This window comes from Camarhynchus parvulus, chromosome 1 (assembly GCF_901933205.1).
Source record: "Camarhynchus parvulus chromosome 1, STF_HiC, whole genome shotgun sequence".
Classification (NCBI taxonomy): Eukaryota; Metazoa; Chordata; class Aves; order Passeriformes; family Thraupidae; genus Camarhynchus; species Camarhynchus parvulus.
In genome coordinates this window covers 70,000,555-70,020,948 of record NC_044571.1, presented here as the reverse complement: position 1 = coordinate 70,020,948, position 20,394 = coordinate 70,000,555, and the positions used below count along the sequence as shown (strand labels likewise).

Genomic DNA, 20,394 nt, shown 5'->3' with positions numbered 1-20,394 from the left:
CCCTAAAAATAAAACTAATTCTATCATAAATTCCCACTCTGCCTCTCTCTGAGATTTATGGCCTGAAAAGCCATCGTTACAAAATTTAACTACAGGAATGCCTAGTTACGTCTTTCATCTCCACCCCCCCCTTCCCCTCCCAGCACGTTTTCTTCTTGCTTTCAGGGTATGTATAGTAATGCATCACACTCTCTGCCCCATCAGAGAGTCCATGAAACGTAGGATAATCCACATCATCAACACATCCTTTTGGGCTCCTCCTCAGTGCCAGACATCATTGCTTGTGTCTAAATTTAGAATTACTAAAGGTTCTTTTTCTGTGTCTGACTTGGTGGCTGACTTTCAGATGGACAGATTTGTAGACTTGCCCTGTCAACAGCTTCTGTTCTGAGACTGCTGTGCTATAAGGGTATAGTAAATAAAGAAGGAATAAATCTGGGTTTGTGATTTAAATGGATAAAATTTCTAATACAGTTTGCAAAAATTTCTGCTTGGCATTAGGTCTTGAATGTTACAGTCATTATTACTGTAGGAGAGAACTTAGAAGTAAAATAATGTAGGCGGTAATACACTTGTAATTCTATGATTTGATGTACAGGATATCAGCCTGTCTTAACAAAAAGACTCCCCAAACAAAAATACCTCTAAAGATCAGTGATCTAAAAGAAAATGTGCTTTGATGGTCATATTGGTTTTGTATTCCTCATACTCTGCAGGGCTTAGCTGCCTTCTGGGGTTAAACCACAGCAAAAACGGATTTAATTTTTGAGAGATTGCTTTGGGACAGTGATCACTTTACTTAGTACAGTATTAATTTTTTAGTACTTCAGGCCCATGTTTCTAGTTGGGAAAAAAAATCATGAAAGGTTGAAAAAACCTTAAGAAGTCTGTGTAAGGAGTTGATGGCAATCTTTTTGTGTAAACATTGCACTTCTTTTATTTTCATTTCTTTTTTTCCCTTTGCAGCATATAATCAAGTTTCACAGGGCTTCTAAAGCAAACAAGAAACCAGTTCAGTTACCTCGGGGAATGGTGAAGTCGCTGTTGTATCAGATCCTAGATGGTATTCACTACCTGCATGCTAACTGGGTGTTACACAGGGATTTGGTAAGTGGATCCTCAATGGGTGTTAGCACTGGGATGATGATTGAGGGCAAGGGTTGTTTTTCTTAATGAAAAACCCCTGGGAAACAAAAGCCTTGGTGCTGAGAGCATGTACTAATAAATATATATTTTTACAGTGCAGTCAGACGGCCTTGGTTAGTAGAGTGGATTTTAAAAGCTGGCTGTGATCTGATATGCTTATGAGAGCAAGTGTATCAGATGGCTGTTTATGTTTTTTGAGTTTCTAAATAAACTATTTTAAATGGGTTATTTAAATAGCAGGCACGTTGAGGTACAGAAAATGCCTCTAGTAGTATCACTGCAGGCAAGAGAAATAACTAAATATGGCTTTGGTGTAGGTGGGGGAGAATGACTGTCTGTAAGAACTGCTGAAAAATTTTTTTTTTCTGAAATTATCTGTTTAATGTAGGAAAGTGACTTTTCAAAGCCATTATTTTCTCCTAATGTTTATAATCTACCAGCAATATAGCCACACCAACTTTAGATGATTTCTGCAAGTAAACTGATGTTTATTCAAACTACAATATAAGGAAAACATTTTTAACCTGAGTTAGTGTCTTTAACCAGCAAATTCTTTTCAACTGGTGAAACACACCAGTTGTTATATATTTGCCTTCAAAACAGACCCTCAGTAACTGGTCTCTTTTGTCTGTTGTCTTGAAATTGGGTAATTTCTCTGATCCACTTGTCTGTAGCTCTTACTCTTTGGTAGCATTCTTTTTTTTCAATTCACTTCTAAGCGTACCACTTATATACGATACTCTTATGCACAAATTAAATTTCAGTAATTAAAAGTATCATTAGTTTGACCTTTAATTCCCTATGAGTCAGTATTGCCTGTGATAGTCTGTGTTTGGTGAAATAAGTCTGGCTTCCTTACTATTCCTCCAGAGTCACTTTTGGTCTTTGAAATAGCTTTAATAGTGTTCCTGGAAATGTGGTCAAGGACTAGTTTTTTTGACATCTATTTTCATGCCTGATAAATGCTTTTACAGAATGCCAGTTTCTCCATTTGGATGGAAGGCAAAAGGTATCCCTCTGATAAATAGCATTTTCAGAACTGAAGTACAAGGAAACTTTGCTTTATTGCAGTGATTGTGTGGATGATTTTAATTTGCTCCTGGTTTTAGAAATGGAACAAAAGCCTTAGCACTGCAGGAGGAAAATCAAAAAGGTTGTGATTGCTTTGTCATGACTCATGAAGTAGTGGAGCAAAACATAGTATAGAAATACATAGTGCATGTTACTACTTAGACAACTTTATTATATTTTTAAGAGGCACACAGGAAGCAAATGATTTGTCATCAAGAATCTAAATTTTTCTAATGTTTTACATTCTACAGTTTCAGAAAATTTATGAATGTGAAATAATGCTTAAAAGAAAACCAGGCATGTTGTTAACTGGATGGCTCAGGAGATTGGTAATTTATTACAGAGCCTTTCACATCTAGGGGTGTAGCTCAGATACAGTTTAAGTTGGCAACTGCAAAAAAACTACTGCCATCTTATTTTTTGTGAAATGAGTTGGTGGTCTCAGTCCAGCGTGAAGTTTCCTTCCAGCAGAAAATCCACCATCACAATTGGTTGTCTTGTGATAATCTGAGGAAGAGACCAAAAGCTTGAGGCAGAGACTGAGAGGTCTTCCCACCGGAACCTTGTCCAGCTGTGTTGGTGAGAATCCTGTAAGAGCTGTACAGGGGCTGCCTGTGCTGCCTTGTCCATGGAAACCTTCGGACTTGTTATTTTAAAATTCTCCAGTTTGAGCTGAATTCAGAAGGCACATGTTTCCTGCAGAACAAAAGACAGAATTACACCTGCCAATGCTTGCTTTCTTTTATCAGGGTCTGGAAATAACCTGAGTAAGAGAAGGGATTCTACCTAGTGTTTTGTCGTGGAAAGACAGGGACCTGGTGGTTAAGCTTGAGAATTGGGACTTCACTAACATTCTGATTCAAAGCAGCATAACTGACGTTAATGCTTACGTCTGATTTTCTGTTCCAGGATACCTGTAATGTTATTCTTCAGGAATATCAGTGTTAGAGCATCAATTTTAACTCCTATTGTGCCTTTAAACGATAGGTATTGCTGTAGTTTCTAGATGTTTTATGTTTTCCTGGATTTAGATACACCCACAGAGCTGCTGAAGTAACATGCTTGCTTTCATGTCATATACTATATTATTACAAGAGTGATGGTGCTTGGGGCTGGTAGGAGGCTAAAGAGTATACAGTACTTGACAAAAAAAAAAAATCTGTTATTCTTTCATTGGATAAGGAATTTTTTAACGGGTATGGATTATCTGTATAATTTCTAAGTGCAGTTTCCTGGGTTTGGATTGGTTTTCTGTTGGGGTTTTGTTTTTTTGGTATTTTCTTTTAAGACATCTGAGTCTAATTAGCTTTTAGGGCGCTATTTTTTTTGGAGTTTTTTTAGATTTTGACTTCTCTAATCAGAAACAAAATATGGCATAAACCAACTCCTTTCTTGCTACAAGCTGGGCAGTAAAATGTATCAGCTATTGAAATCACACAAACTTAGACTGAAATTTATCTTCACAGTGTTGAAATCAAGAAATCTCAACCCATATAAGGTTTGTATAAAGTGACTGAATTCTATATGAAACAGTAAAATCTGTTGGAAGACAATGATTGTCTGTTGTGGAGTTTGTGGTCATGGTATGCCTTTTACAAAGAAAATGTGTACAAATCTTTGCAGTAACTTAAATACTTGACTGTTTTTCTTCCACTGGGTACCTGAAAGCCAATTCACAATTTCCATCAGAGCAGGGAGATGTTGATTGTATTTGCCTTTGAATACTGCCTTGAATACTACTGTACTTGAGTAGTTAACTTTTCATAAGTTTTTGAAACGTACCAGTAAAATTTTTCAACAAGTATATGCCAGCCCTTTTAAAATTTCTTGTTTGACGTGCATATTCTTCAGCCTCTTTAAATTTCATGGCTGAGAGCAATTGAAAGCAGATTGTTTATTCATGCTCTGACTGTAGCAGGAAGGAAATAAGAACACTTCATATAATTACCACAAAGTGCATCAATTATAGTTTTAATAATATTTTGAATTTAGTTATCAAGCATGCTTGTAACATACTGCATTTTGCTGACTTATTTTCTGAGTATTTTTTCCACTTTATAATATGCAGCTATTGTGCTTCTTCCTTTACTCAAAGCTCTTATTCCACACTAAAAATAAGCATAAGCCGAAGATTTGCCATAGATCTGTTTTCATCAATATGCAACTTCAGCAGTAAAGGAAAAGACAGCATGCACTTCACAGCATGCTTGGAAGGTTTTTTTCAAGTAATGGACTCAAAATAGAGGTCCTTTTGCATGGTACAATAACTTTTAAGCCATGCCTGTTAGCATTTGAAAGTGCATCTCTATTTAATTTTTTTGGTAGTAGTCCTGTCTACATAATCAGGATCCAGTCTTGGGTAAGAGATGAGCACCCCTCCACAGCTTCTGTATGGTGACAGTAAGAAAGATTAGTCTGCAGTTTACATTAATAATGGAATTGGCACCTAGGCTATTTGAAATACTTCCACGATGCAGCAGTGCTTAAAAACATACCACCACCACCCCCAGAAAACTCCAGCAAAAAAACCCTAGAGGAAGTCTCGCACATCTTCTAGTACTGAAGCTGGGACAGTAGTATAAAATTATTTTTGTTCCTAAATCTTCAGACTACATTCTCTGGCCTATTTCTTTGTGCCTGGTGTGAGTGGGTGTTGAACAGATGAATTGCCACTTGGCAAGTGAGGTATGGAAGTGGGGAACAGAGTGCTGGGCTTCTGCTTCCCATTCTTCTCCTCCTATCTCTTGCCAAAGGAATTAACAGTCTCTTAGCCTTTGTCAATAACATCAGTGTCCTGGTTAGCCTAGGCTTGTGTCACTGTGGACGTTTGCAGACTGGCAGCAGTGCAGTGTGGGGAAGGTGTTCCTAGTGTGCAACTCAGCTCGAGGGCTGCTGTGGGATGAGCACTGGCTTTTAATAAGCTTTGAGGCAGTCAGGCTTTAATACAGTTGGTGCATAGCTTCCTGAGATCTGGACTCTTCCCAAGGATATCTGCTACTGTGTTTGGGATTAGTGAGAATATTAAAGATGTTCTTTTAACAAGGAATGAGGAAAATCCACTGCCAGAGTCTTTTTTTTGTAAACAGGATCTTAATTACTTTCCAGGCTCCATAAAGTTAATCACTTAAATATGTCCTTTAGGCAAAGTTAAATATATGGAATTTTTACCTTGGCAATTTACAATTTTCCTCATTAGAACTCTAGAATCCAAGGATGTCTCCCTGTCAATATTTAAGAATTATTTCATAAATACAGGAATGCTCTTCTGTCTTCCTATAAAACTTCCAAAGCTGTGGTCATTTGAGAGAGTGAACCTAAATCCTTGAAAAGAAGAAAGTAATAATAATGCACATTACTAGAAATAAGTTTGCAGCTTTAAAAAGTAGGGTGATTTTCTACTCTAAGCAGATCGACAAGTAATAGGTGTTATTTCCCAAAAGGTGTTATAATGACTTGCTGATGATTTGCTTTCAGAGGAGAAAACAACTCCCAGCAATCCAAACCCAATCACTCTTCTGGTTGTCAGCTGTTATATTTCCCAAGATTCTTGTTTCCAAGGTGTTTTTCATTAGGTATGTACTTTTGTGAGATCACAAAAGAGCAGTGTGTTTGGCAGAACTTTATTTTCTTGCATGTGCTTCTAATCACATGCTTTCCTGTGAGTTGTACTTTACAATAGTTCTAAATATTCAGTAGTTGAAATATTATCTAGTGTTTCTTAATTTTTCTGTTTACAGGGAGTATGACTACTCCCTTGCCTGCCTTTCTGAGCACTTTCTTAATGTATTAGATTACACTTTCAAACACAGATTACACTTTCAAAAGTAAGTAACGAAAATGTAGAAGTTATCAAAAGAGACTGCAAAATTTTAGTATTTGGTGTTCATGCCAGTGATGAAAAAATGAGAGAACCAATCCAAAAAACCCTGAAAAAAATAGCCTGTTAGGTGAAACTTTTGACTGAGTAATGTCTGTCAGTTTTGTACAAATGCATATTTAAAGGTAGAAATAGAGCATATTGTTGCAGTGCTACCAGCCTTCTATCTGGAAAAGTAGTCAGAGATCTTTGAGTTCACTGTAGAGAAGCCCATAGAGATATATTAAGTCTTGTGCTTCATATTCATATATGCAAGTAATTGTGAGACCGCTCTCTTTGAAAGGTCATAGCTATCAGGGGAAGCTCCTGAGGGGAAGAAGGCAAATGTCACTCCTGTCTTCAAGAAGGGTCTGGGAAATTACATTCCCAGCCACTCTCGCCTTGATCACTGGAAAGGTGATGGATCATGTCCTCCTGGAAGCCATTTTCAAACATTTGGAAGATATCAAGGTGATTGAGAGTAGCCAGCATGGATTTTTATACAGGGGAGATTGTGCCTGGCCAGCCTGAAAGCCTTCAGTGGTGAGCTCGATGGATGGGCTAACAGTGGTGGATGTTGCTTACTCAGTAAGGCTTTCAGCCCTGCATCCCATCCAACCCTGCAGACAAGCTAGGGAAGTACACACCAGGAAGTGCACAGTGAAGGGCATGGAAAATGGGAGGAGTTGAAGGGCTTAAAGGATTGTTAACAGTGCCACCAAGTGAAGCTGGACACCAGTCACTGGTGGAGTCCCAAGGGCTGATTCTGAGTTCAGTGCTGTTTAACATCATGATTGGTAACCTGAACAGTGATTTGGAGCACACCCTCAAGAAGCTGGCAGATGGTTTCCAGCGGCACCTTCCAGCCTCGGCCATTCTGTGGATGAGTTGTATATTCACCATTTGATTTGTCTTGAAAAATTCAGTTACTGCTCTTTCAAAGTCTAACATCCAGCTCATGACAAATCAAGAGAAGAGATGCCAGGTACCAAGTGTGGGCTGTGTGGGAGCCAGGTGTAAGATGAGTATGAAAGATCAAATAGCTCCCAAGGAATAAGGAACAGTGTGAAGAAAACGGTGAAATACCCAGTTTTTGAAGTGCAGCATGACATTTTTGCAATGTATCTTGCAAAATGACTGCAGTATGATGAGAGGTATGACATGGTGCCATTTTCTTTCCTGAGGAATACAGTGATGTATTCCCTAAAACCTTTCTGGAAGCTGTGGGGTCAAAAAATGAAAGATATACTTCTACTGGATCATCAGTTGTTTGGTGTGAAATATTTGTGTAATGGCAATATCTCTAGAAAGATATACCCAAGCCTTTAAGCTATCAGGCCTATATTTTTCATTCTTCACTAAAGGTGCTCAGTACTAAGATCAAATGGAGAATATAAATGAAAAGGAACTATTCAGTCTATTCTTCCAGTTGTGTTTGGGCCTTCACTGCAAGACTTCCTGGTGATTTTGTAAATCAATCTTTAAAGGTAGTGAAAAGATTTTATTTTGTTTTAATTCACAGGCTATGTCCCTTTAAGCAATTTTTGAATCTGAATGTAGTCTTTCACAGCTTTTTACAGGTTGATCATCTTTAGCTTTAGAACTTACAAGAAAATGCAAAGCCATTTAACAAGTTTTAAGTAAGGATTGTGAAAGAATAGTAAAGACTCCAAGATTTGTGTAATAACATGAGATGAACAGATAACACTTGAAAATTTTTATTCAAGCAACCTGTGTTTAGCAAAAATGCTAAATCAGTCCTAAAGGTTATTTGATTATCTTTTATCACACAATGCTGTTAGATTCCAATTTATAAAAAGATGAAGTGCTGAATAGGGGAACATTTGATGGATATTTTTCTGATTGCAAGTGAAAAGCTCATTTATTTTCTTGATTTAAGTGAAAGTAGGGGTGCAAGGAAAGGTCAGAAATACCTATTCCAGGTACAGGTTTTTCAAATCTACCTCTCTTAGACTGCTGCTTTTATTCAAAGCCCCATTTGCTTGATTGCCAAGTCCAGCCCTATTTGTAATTTTTTGTAGCCCTTTATTATCGCAGGTGTTCCCAAAAGGTCTGACTACATCATTGTGTCTGGGGTACTGACTTTTGTCTGGTGGAACATAAATTTAGTTTTTCTTCTTGTTAGCTCAGTATTTCTTTGCAATAAATAATTCTCAAAATAATTTATCCTGTGTGGTAATAAAACCCAGTTCTCACAACCTTCATGTTTAGAACTGGCGGTAATACGGACAGCAATTTTATTCGTCATTATTGATGAATATATCTTGTTTTGAAACTAGAGTAAACACAGTCTTTGTCCAAAGTTTAAAGGGAAGCTCAAGATGAAGCAATATATGTATTATAAGAGGGGCTTTGCTGATTTACCAAACCTGGACACAAGTACTCGGACACTGTTGTTGCCTAGAGAAAGTGCAGGTAAAGTCTCCGAATTTGGCATTCTGAAATCATTGTAGACTTTGACATGAAAGAAGTACAAGGTGCAGAAAATAAATGGAAAAAGTAAGACTACTTATTGAACTGCCATCAGATATGTTAGTGACAGACAAGTGCAACACAGATAAGGATTTGTAGTCATGGAGTTGCATTACATGATTATTGATCATGATGCTTATTGATGTTTTAGTGAGATATTTTGCCTTATCTGCTGCAGAACCGTCAGACACAAGAAGCGATGGAAGCAGACAGTTTTTTCCCCCTGACATTTCTACATCATTGTACATGGAATAATTTTAACCTGCAGTCTTGGACCAGTTAACAGGCAGTGAAAACTGTTGCCAAAGGGAATTCCAAATTTGAATCTTTTTCCTCATTCCTCTGGAGCCCTTCAGGACTAAATTGAATGTTTCAGAACTGATCTTTATAACCATTTGCATCTTTGCCTTACAGGATATGTAATCAATACAGGCCTTTTCTGTGCCTTTAGGAAGTTTGTCCTTGTCTTGTGGAATATGCATTTAATTACAGCACCAGAAACATATGTGTCTTCATATTGCATATTGATTTCTAAGCTGGAGACAAAGTGGTGCTTTAGAGTTGCAGATATGCAAAATGATAGTGTGGCTTCTACAGTCTCTAGGAAAAAATAGTTTGGAAAATGCAAGTTGTGTTGCATGTTTTATAATAAAAAGAAGATTATGTTGGTCTGTTGATACTGTGTGATTGTTTAAGGAGACACAGCTTACCTGGGCATGCTAGTTCTTAGTTTCCTCAAGTGATATTTGTATCTGTTAGCAAATTTCAGGCACCTTTGGTAAAAGGATGAGGTGTCAAAACAGACTATTTCTTTCAAATGTCATGAAAAGCAAATGTCATGTAGAGGAGGGCATGTGTTCTGGGAGAAGTGTGTTGATGGTTGAACCAGGGACAAATCCTGAAATACTTCTTTTGATTTTTTGAAGCTTAGAAATATTTTGACTTTTTAAAATTCCAGGTCATTTTAAGTAAATTGATAACTGAAGTAGAATGGTGTAATATAAGTAATATATTGAGGAATATAATTTGTAGATGATTACTTACATCTATCTGCATATATATGACACATTGAGGGAGGAAAATACATCAGCTACTGGGCAGACTATATTAGATTTCTTTCTTTTCTGTAGCTATAAATTTGTTCTTTCGTTACTAGCCTGTTTTTTCATGTGCTGGCTTTCCAAGATGGCCAGATACCTGATTGTGGTGCTGTAAAGAGTAATATAAGTAATCCTTCACTGTTTGAAGGCAGACTCAGTCATCTCAGTAGTTACAGTAAACTGGCTGCAGGAGCTCTCATATCTATATATGTAAATACAAGTAGAGGTAAGAATTCTGCAGAGGAAAGGTGTGCTAGAAACTTCAGATTTAATTCCTGCCATAAAGATGATGAGCTATACTAGCCAGCTGGAAAAAATACCAGCATAACTTGTGGTTCTGACCTAAGAGAAGTATGGAGGAGCAGAAGCTTTTTGATCATAAATGTACCTGTAAAGTAAGTTTAGTCAATAAAAACCCTTTAGCAGGGTTAGGAAAAACCCTAGGGTATGATTTTAGAGGCACCTGCTAAGTACCTTGTTAAGGTTGTGGAAAAGTTATTACACCATGAAATGCTGTGAAAGGTAGGAATATGGATTGTTCAAAATATAGGAAGTAGCCATAATAAGTGTTTTCACTGGAGTCTGCTGTACAAAGAAAATGCTATATTCTGTATCAGTGATCTATATTCATGATATAGAGGAAAAGATAACAGTCCTTTGAGTAACTCTAATCTGGGGAGTTTTAAAGTAATGTTATGAATAGGACACACTTATCCCATGTAAGAGCTTATTCTTTATGAACTCCCAGCTTCATCTGTCTTACTGTGACTATGAGTGACACAAAAGGGATACTTGGGATGTAGTTTGAAATACTGTATTTGTTCTGTGCACAAAAGTGCTCTAACACGAGCAAAGCCCATGCAACACTGGAAAGTGCATAGTAGTAAATTACAAAGGCTTTTCACTTTTGGTATTTTTTCTTAATCCAGATCAGGGAGGAGTTGTTTATAGTCCATATAAGTAGGGTGATATGGAAGTAATGAAATTACTACTTAAATTAAAAACAACAGCAAAGTAGGGCTTTTAAAGAAAATGGCAAGGGTTAACACACCTCCATGTAAACCAATGAGTAAATAAGACAGCTTTCTGCCTTTGTGTGAAAGTTTTGGGATATGTGAGATTACAGTACTACTGAATGCCTGTCACCCCACAGAAACTGCTCTAACAAAATTACTGAACAAAAATAGTACTGGGTTTTTATTACACATTTCAAATCCTTACTTGAGAGGCAGAACTTTGAATTTCAAAGGGAGGTGGAATTATATATAAAATAACATAGTACCTAAAAACTGGTTTCAGAGCATGCATTTGATCCTGCTCTGATGTGTCCACAGCATCCAGAGTCATTCTAACCTATGGACAGAGTAATCACTGCTGTAGCAAAACCCACAGGAAATACATTTCTTCATGTTCATTTTAATGTATTAAGCTTGTTATTACACTTTTGAATGATGTGTTAATGATATTTGACATGGTAGATTTTCCTGCTATAATATTTTTGCCTATGATATCCACCTTTCCTTGCTTTGAGTCTTAGTACAGAAAGTCATGCGCTGCTGCTTGTGCTGACATTTCTAGGGAGTGAGTTGGCCTGAAAAGAGTAATTAATTTTTTTATTCAGCTTGAATTCAATTCCAGTGAAAGTGAGAAAAGTCTGTGTATTAGGCAGTGCGCAAGCTTTTAATAAGTTACAGTGCCCCAAGTTGGCAGTAATTGAGTGACAGCAGTGAAAGAAAATTTTTGGAGTGTGTTCAGAGCCTAAAAACATAGTAGTGAGACTAACAGCTTTCATCAGGCTGAAACAGAGATAAAATATGGTTGATGGTAGCTAGCAGAAGGCCCCCTTGGCATAGATACAGCATCCCTCTATTTTCTATCCTATCCAAATACTTCCTGTACTTTTAAAATTTTTGCACATGTGTGCTTTGATAATTTAGGGGTTTGTTTTTGTTTGGCTGTAACTGGTAATTTTAATGGCTCTTAGTTTTAAAGAGAATTTTATTTAGATGCTCAATTTATTTATTTTAAAGAGCTCTGGGATGTTCTTTATAAGAAGATAATGAACAAGAAGTATTACATTAAAACAGGCTTTCTTAATTTTGCAGTGCTTTTTACAATTTATGTGTTCTGTAATCAGAAAACATGTATTAAATCTGAACATTAAGATATTCTGTGGAGCCGTTGTTTTCACCAGTGTTTGTAGTGGTCTTTTGATTATAATATGTTTTAAAGCCCCAATCAGTTGCAAGAGAAAATGAACATCTTTGAATTCAAGGGAAAGCAATTAACTTCAGAAAAGTGCTGATACTATCATTTGAATAAGGTTATATTGTCACTGCTAGCAGAGTGCTAGAGTACTATTTAGTGTTGAAGTAGTCAGTTTTGTTAAAGTGGAAAGAAAATTGAATTATTTTGGAATGAAAATGAAATTATTTTCTCTAACTTTAAACTGATCCAATAGGACAGCTGCAGTCCCTAAGAATGCAATAAGAGATCATAACACCTTGATAATAAGGAAATATTTTGATGTAAGTTATGTCTGCTTGAAGATCAACAAGGTTGTTAGAGATGTGCCAGAAGAAGCATAAACATTGACTCTTTTGAGAGTCACAGACCTTGAGATGGGGTGTGAATTTTGCAAGCCAAGCTGAAGGCTAGTAGGTCTTGCTGCGCAGTTTTTCTTGTCAGAGGTCCTGACTGGGAAGTGATAAACAACATCAGTATATTACCATTTCTACCACTGTGCCACAAAAGTGCTCTTCTGAGCAGGCTGCAACTTGCTAAGCCCTTGCAGTTGTCTTTCAAAACATTTTTGATTTTTTTCTTCCCAGCAAGACATTTTTAATTTACTTGTGTTTCATGCTTCACAGACATTTGCTCAAATACAGCTGAAGAAGTTCAGTTATGGTTTTGTATGATTGTGGGGTTGTGTTTTTAAATATATATTGTTTAATATAGATTATAATTTCTGTATTGTTCAGTATGATACTTTGAAGTCTAAAATATAAAGAAGTCGTTTGCTATAAATCATAATAGAATCATTGTTGATGTCATAGTTGCAAAAGCAAAATAATTTAGGGATAAAAGCCCTTTGTCTAGTATGGTTCTTTTAAAGTTCACCTGCTCTTTTTTTTAAATTGAAAACCAGTATTATGTTCTTATAAATTATCATGGCTCATCACAGGTGGAAATGGATGGCATAGCTAGTTCTGTAAACTGGTCCCACAGCCAGTAAGGACGCACAAATACCAGGAGTTAACAAATACCACTGGTGTGACTCACCCCATTATTGTGAATCCTCTAGAGAGTAATGTTTTAGGAGCTCAACTCATAAGTATTGGATTATCCAAATGAAAATTGGTTAGGATTATACTAAAACCTTATTAAAAGGTGCATTAAAAAGGATGTGTAAAGAGTATGAGTCTGTTCATTAGTATACATAGAAATGTTGCAAGCAGTTAATAATGTGGATGGGGAGGAGGTAGTGTTGACATTATAATATCATAACAGGTAATTCAAAGGAGTTTAGATTACTCACTGATACCTATGTTTAAAATCAGTCTTTGAAAACTGGTGATTTCAGAAACAGACTAGTAGCAAAACCTATGTGGAATAATAGTTCCTGCAGACTGGTTTGATGCTTAGAGTACTAAGTATCAAAAATTGCAATGGCTAAGCTGTCTAAAAATGCCCAGTTCTTTCCTCCCTGCTTTGGTGAGTAAAGCTTAGTGAAAGGAGGGCCTAACACCAAAATACTTTTCCAGGAGCATGAGACAATGTCCTAAGATTTCCAGATACCTCATATACAAATTTGGAATAAATAGTCATCTCCTGCTTCTATCAATAACTTCCTCTGAGCAGCAGGAGTGATGGGTTTTTTTCTGTCACATCTGAGCAGCAGGAATGATGGTTTTTTTCTGTCACATCTCATCATGACATAGACTGGTATAATTTTAATTTTGTTTGCATTTTTGCCTTCAAGACAGCAATTCATATAAGTTCTGAAGTCTGGTTTCCCCTCTGTGAAAGAACAAAAACATTTTCAGTATGTGTTAAGAAGCAATATGTGACTGCAACGTTTGTTCATAGTAGTAGTCCTGCCAAAAAGATATGGAGAAAATGCACGGCTGGTAACCTTACCATGCATCAATAGCCTTATGCAGTGAGGCAGGATACCATACTGGGATCATACAGAGTGGAAGATGCTGTGCAAGGCATGTAAAACAATCTCTCCACTGCATTTAGCATTAGTGAAGCCTCAGCAAGAGCAATGTGTAATTTGCAGCACTGGAGTTCAAAGAAATGGGTGGCCCAAGGCAGAACAGCTAGAGGAAATCAGCAAGAATGAGCATAGATCCAGAAACAAAAATAGCCTACCAAGAAACACAGAGCAGGAGAGAGCTTCAGGGTTTTTTTTTAATCTAGGTAATAGGACTGAAGAGTGATGTTTGTCCCAGGAAGTGTTGGAAGTTCTTGCAGTGAAGGAGTGGTGGTCTGTGCCTTCTGCTAACGAAGAAAAGAGGCAAGGGGACTAACCTTGTTTGTGGTGTTCAGAGAAAAGGAAGAACACTGCAATGGAGAAGAGTGAGAGACAAGATTGCGTGGGAATTGTGCAGCCTTCATCGCCAGAGACTTCAGGGTGACCATGAGCAGCACTGTGTGAGATCGGGCAGATAGGTAAAGGTGACTGTCTCAAGTTCTTCACAGATCTATGAACCTCTTTGGGTTTTTACCTCCCTTGGTTAAAATTAGCCTGCTGTTTAGAATTTCTTTTTGCACTTTGCAAATAATTGTTAAATTAGAAGTACCTCAAGATATATCAATGGGTTCTCTTTTCAGCAGTAATAGTGATTAAATACACAAGAGGATTTGTCTAGGAGTCATAAAGAGGAGTCCTACAAAGCCAAATATAGGACAAGATAAGATTTAGTGCTGTGCCATGGTCACAAGGTCATTCTTTCATGAGAATGAATTCTCCCTCTGCTGCTGAGGTGGATTTGAGAGGAGAAGGGTGATTTTTCTCGAATTTAGTTCTATGGGATTGCCAGACACTTTTGTTGGTCTCTGAAATATTCAACTGTACATCACAGCATGGCTCTTCACATTTGGTTTAGTTTCATAACAGGTTTCTCATTAGCATTTGTCTGGCATGCACAGATTATTTTACTGAATGACAAAAGTAATTATTCCTTTATTAGTACAAAAATTAGGGACTTTAGTTGGTAATTTGTAGTTATTAAAAAATATAGCTGCTTTAAAGTATTTTCAGAATACAGTATAAGAATTGCTAAAAGATTTTGCTTCACTTGCTCAGCCCAAGTGATTTGAATAAGCAGTTTCAACTTCAATTTTCTCTGGATAATTAGAATTAAACTGAAAATTAACAAATTAAACTAATGCTTATCCAAATTTCTCCCTTCTGCTTCTAATGACTGCTTATTTTTCTTTGCAAATAAATTTCTAATGTGTAATGAGTTGCCCAAATAGACAGATTTGGGGACTTGTTGAGGTTTTATCTTCAGATAGTGGACTCGATTAAAAGATGCGTAACAATAATTCCTGACACATGTATTCACTTTTGTTAGTGGACTTCAGCGTTTTTCAGGGGTATTCAAAATGCTTAGTATTTAGGTATATCAATACTACTCCTATACTGATTTCTAGTAGATATCCCCCTATTAAATTTAAGTTGAATAGTTTTGTTTGGAAAATTTTTTGAACAAAAAATGTTGTTCCAGTGTCTGCATACAATGATTTTAGAAATGGAAGTCTCCAGAATAAGACATCTGATTTATCTTTTTTTTTTAACTGTGATGTATTTTTACACTGATGTGACTACATAAATATTTTTGTCTGTAGGAAAAATCTTGTGTTCCAAAGAGAGCTTTTTTCAGTGAAGAAGACTTGTGGCTTTAGAAAAAGGTTTACTGAATATTTCAGACCAACTGAGGGTTCTTTTTTATTTTGCTGCTTTAGAATACTCCTACACAGATTTCTAAATTGTCTCTATTGTTAAGTATGTTCTGTAACTTCTGAAATTTGAGTGTGAATCAAGCTGTTGATACTTACTTTGCTGACTAGTACTGTCTTACTGTGCTTTTTCATCTCTACCGGCCTTGACCTTAGGGTAGGAGATCTTTGGTGCAGGAATTGTTACCCAGTGCTGGGCTGATTAGTCATATGGTATAATGCATATGACAGTCTTTGTGTGAATAGGACTTCTTGTCCTTACCAAAATCCAAACAGTAAAATATTTTAAGGTGAAAATATCATGAGGATGTTAAAAGCATTTTTGTAGAGTATTATCAACCTGTGAACTTGAAGAGGGGAAAATGGTACTTTATGTATTATGTCCATGTATTTTTATATCTGAAAAATTCTAGTGCCTGTGTAATGTATTGTTAACTCTAATGAAAACATGATAATTAGACATGTAGCTTAACACCCCATATATATTGAAGCAGGTTTTGTAAAAGATGTGGATTTGTTCTTTGAGTCACAGTGTAGCAATAGAAAGATTTCTTTGGTGAAATGATGTGTTTTCATACCTAACAGATTGAATTGCCATAAAGTTCAGCACTAACTGTGAATTTAAAGATGTATGCAGTTTGTTTATTTCTAGGACTTTTGTAGAGGCCATCTAAATGAAATGCTTTGAGAGCTGTGTGCCCACATTCTGCATTTTTTAATGTTGAAGCAGTACTTATCTGGAATGTATGCCTTTCTTTAAAAAAAAGCAAAAGGGGGTGTGGCGGTGTGGGGAACAATTTCTTCTGGAAATCACAGAGCTAATACAGCACAAGCTGGATCTGTTGTTCTTGCTGTTGGAAAGACAATGAAGTATATTTCACCTTTTTTTACCACATTTTTGATAAGATCTTCTATCCTTAACCTGTTCCCAGAAATGCAGTGCCTCAGCTTCTTTTTACATATTTTGTCCAAGGATTGTAGAGTTTCAGAAATCCATTTTGCAGCCTTTCATAAACAACAATAATTTAATTTCACAAGGAAAATTTTTGCTCAAGTACTAATATTTTCTACCTTGTTTTTACATAATAGCAGTTACTTCTGGGTTGATATCATATTGTGGTGTTTTGCTTCTTTGCATGTGTGTTTACATTAGAGCCTGATAGATTCAGGAAGGCTTGAGAATATCCTAGAATGTGTTTAGAAAACCACACAAAGATAGTAGGATTTATTACGTTAACGTTTAGATGGTCTAAGCTGTTCTGCTCAGGTATTCTTACCTTCAGATCAGTTTAAACTGGAAAAGCAAAGCAAGAGCTGTAACTCAGCCTTACTACAATCTTAGAGGTCACAGCTGAATAGGAATCCCTATTTTGTCCAGGATTTACATAGCAATGGGTATCTAAATCACTGCATTTGAGAACAAGTCTGGCATACATTATCAGCTTTAGTTTTGAGTTTCTTTACTTTCTTCCCTCCAGATAAGCACTGTAGGTTTCATTATATAATCTGTGTTAGGAGTTGAGGAATCCTGTGACTACAGATGCTGAGAATGGATTATGAGAAGAAACAGGACAGCAGAAAATAGAGGATTATGAAGTGACTTACCATGCTTCTAACCAGCCAAACTCTAGCTCAGTTATTTAACTTGCCTCCATAGTAAAAGAAAAAAAGGAAAGAAGAATATCATAAAGGCGGTGCTTTCCAGTTTTGCAGCTGTGTGAATTGGTAAACACTTGTAAATAGGAAGAATTTAGATGAGTGTTCTCTCCAATATTGAGTGATATGGCACTCTCTCCAATCTCAAGTGATATGTTTCATCTGTATCTCACCTGTGTATTTTTTTCTGCGATGTGTCTGCAAATGTGCCTAATAATCCTGGACAAAGCTTGCTGTAGAGCTGGCTTCCCATCCCTGTGGTTGGGGTGGTGGGCAGCAGTGGGACTGCCTCCCACTGAAAGGATCTAGGGCAATTTGGGTAGAAATCTCAACAGTTTGGTGGCTGCCAGCTGGTGTGTGTTGGGGACAGACATCAGGGTGTCAGTAGGGAATGTGCTGCTGGAGCACAGCAATGCCCAGAAGAAACATGAGGAGGATGCAGTCAGGGAGAGCCTGTGTCTGGGTCCTTGCACAGCATTACTGTGACAGCCAAACTTGTCATTTTTATCAAAACAAAGTTGGTTTAAAACTGGCAAACAAAGCTTAATTAACTTTTCAGAGACTAATGTTTAGGTTTATCGTGGTATATGTATTGTATATTTATTTTTTTTTCCACAGAAACCTGCTAATATTTTAGTTATGGGTGAAGGTCCTGAGCGAGGAAGAGTAAAAATTGGTATGTTTATATCTTTGATAAGTCCCAGTGTAGCATTTAAGTTAGAATGTTCTGAAGGTGCAGTTGTACCACCTAAAGTAGTCACTGTAATGCCACTATGTGCCTGGGCACATTGCCTAAATGCTGTTTTCTGAGTGACTGGCTTCATCATATTAGCCCCATGTACCAGTTCTGACAATGAAATGCTGTAGCCTCATCAATAAAAAGTGGAAAATGTCATTATATTTTGCTTAAGTGGGTGTTTGTGTGGGGTGGGGCATTTTGATGTGGGGTTAAAGATGACAGCTAGCTGTAGGAGGAAAGGAGGAGAAAGAAATGGGGGTTTAAAATTTCCTCCATTTACCTCTAATGCCATGACATCTTGCTGCTGCTTATAAAAATCTAAATAGGGAACTACTCATTGCTACAAACTTTAAATCTTATAATGGAATCAAAGATGGCATTCAGCCTACAAAATATTTTTGAAGGAGTAGGCAGGTCCCTTGGAGATGAACATAAGGGATCTTAAAAGTGCAGAAACCACAGAAATCGATGCAAAATGTTTAGTGAGAGCTAATAGCTAATGCTAAACGCCTAGCCTGGAGGGTACCAGGTTAGAAAGGACCCAACACTCCACACTATTGTAACATTTTCTGGTGGGAGTTACTATTTGCAGTGAGAGGATGATTTGTACAAGTTCAATTGTTTTAAACTAAATACATAAATAAAAATTAACTATAGTCTAAAAATAATAAACTGTACCAGGCTGTGCATTATCATGGCAGTGCTACTAATGCACAGCCTGCTGACATTTGTTATGGTAATGCAGCCCCATTTGGAAGGGTTTTTTAAAGCTAGTTCATCTTTTTCACTTCCCTCTGGCTTTCTTTTGTGAGATTACTCTTCTGCATTGTTGCTCTGTTCTCTTACTGTTTTGTTGATCTGAACTATATTGTTAGTCACTAGTAGAAAGATTCAGGGTGGGATTTTCTGGGAGCATTCAGTGCTGCTCTAGGCCTTCCCTTGTCCTTTGGAATCCAGGGAGCAATGGGCCAGAGTTGAATGCTTCTGCAGATCCTACTCTGAAAGTTTCTAATGCCTTTCTGAGCTTTTCAGGTTGGCAGTAGGGATTGAGGTCTGCATAGAAAACAGGTACAGCACGGACAGCAGAAGGGAAGGGAAAATTTCTTCATATTACCTTACTCTTCCTGGAGGATTTCTTCCAAAACAGAGCACGTAGGTCATCCTCTGGACTCACTTTTGACAGTGGTGGTGATATTTGCTGTACACAACTACTTGCTAGTAATTGCACATAGACCACCCTTTTATTTCTTAATTCATAGTTTTGAATTAATTTGAGAATAACTTAGTAAACAACTAAATTAAGTCAGACGCTGTTAATGGACAGGTGAAAGATTCTGTATTGGGCCACCAGTCCTCTGAGCCATCCATTCCCAGCAGGGAAAGAGGGAGGGGAACCTTGGATTTTGAAGTGTGTTACCAAAATGTAGATTTTTTTTTTCTTATTTTCTTAAGATTGATGCAGCGGTAAAAGAATGCAGAAGTTATACCAAGGGCTTCCACTTTTCCAGTGTAACTAATTTTTCTAAAAAATACATAACTGGTATTTAACTTAAAATAATTTTTATAGCCTTTTTGTGTCACTTTGGGTCATAAATTCACTTTCTGCCAACAATTTTCCTTATTATTCATAGTTATTAGTGACTTGACCAATTTTGAGTAATTGATATTTTAATGTAGAAAACTGTAAAATGCTTCTCTTTTTAAATGCATTAAAGCAATCATAAATAGGAATGCATATGAAAAAATAAAAAAGGATTGTGTAGTCAAGTTAGAGACCCATATTTACACTGCAGTGTTCTCTCATTGGGCTATAGCATGTACGTCCTTTTCCCTCAGGGTAGCTACTCATCTCATTTCATTCAAGTCTTTCTCAGCATATGAATATCCCTACATGATAGAGTCACTCTGTCTTGGGATTCGGGGGCTGGTGGGTCAGGAAAGCAATTTCATGGGAGAAACTGCCCATTTTAGTCTCTGCCCATTTTTTCCTGTATGACTTATATTTAGTTGTTCAGACAACTTTCTAGGCAGTTGTACACTACAAATTCTATAAAGCAGTTTTTAATGATATAATGCCAAAACCAAAATTTTAAAGTCATAGCCTGAATGGTATTCAACGCTGATAGATTGATATTGGAAGTGCATCTTGATAGAAAATCAGCAGTGAGGTAGATGCTGTTAGGCTTAGGTGCTGTTTTTGTGTGAAGGAAGTCTTGCCACAGCTAACTTCATGAAGAGGTAGATTTTGTCATGTACATGTATGTATTATAAATCATTCTAACCTTTGCAGAATCTGCATTTTGCTTGCTTTAAAAATTGCTGCTTTGTGAAAAAACATCCTGTAATAATGGGAGTATTTTACC

The 20,394-nt window shown here is 36.9% G+C and overlaps 1 protein-coding gene across 4 annotated transcripts in view; it reads left to right on the top strand.

Annotated features, from left to right (window-relative positions):
* The window catches only part of CDK8 (cyclin dependent kinase 8), a 69,054-nt gene that overhangs the window by 33,243 nt on the left and 15,417 nt on the right, over positions 1-20,394 (top strand). For 3 of the 4 annotated variants that reach the window (XM_030961046.1, XM_030960960.1, XM_030960874.1), the window contains exons 4-5: positions 967-1,107; positions 17,911-17,968. In XM_030961046.1, the coding sequence (XP_030816906.1) occupies positions 967-1,107; positions 17,911-17,968 (199 nt within the window). Of the gene's footprint in view, positions 1-966; positions 1,108-17,910; positions 17,969-20,394 lie in introns of those variants that run through there. The other variant, XM_030961131.1, reaches the window with a different exon arrangement.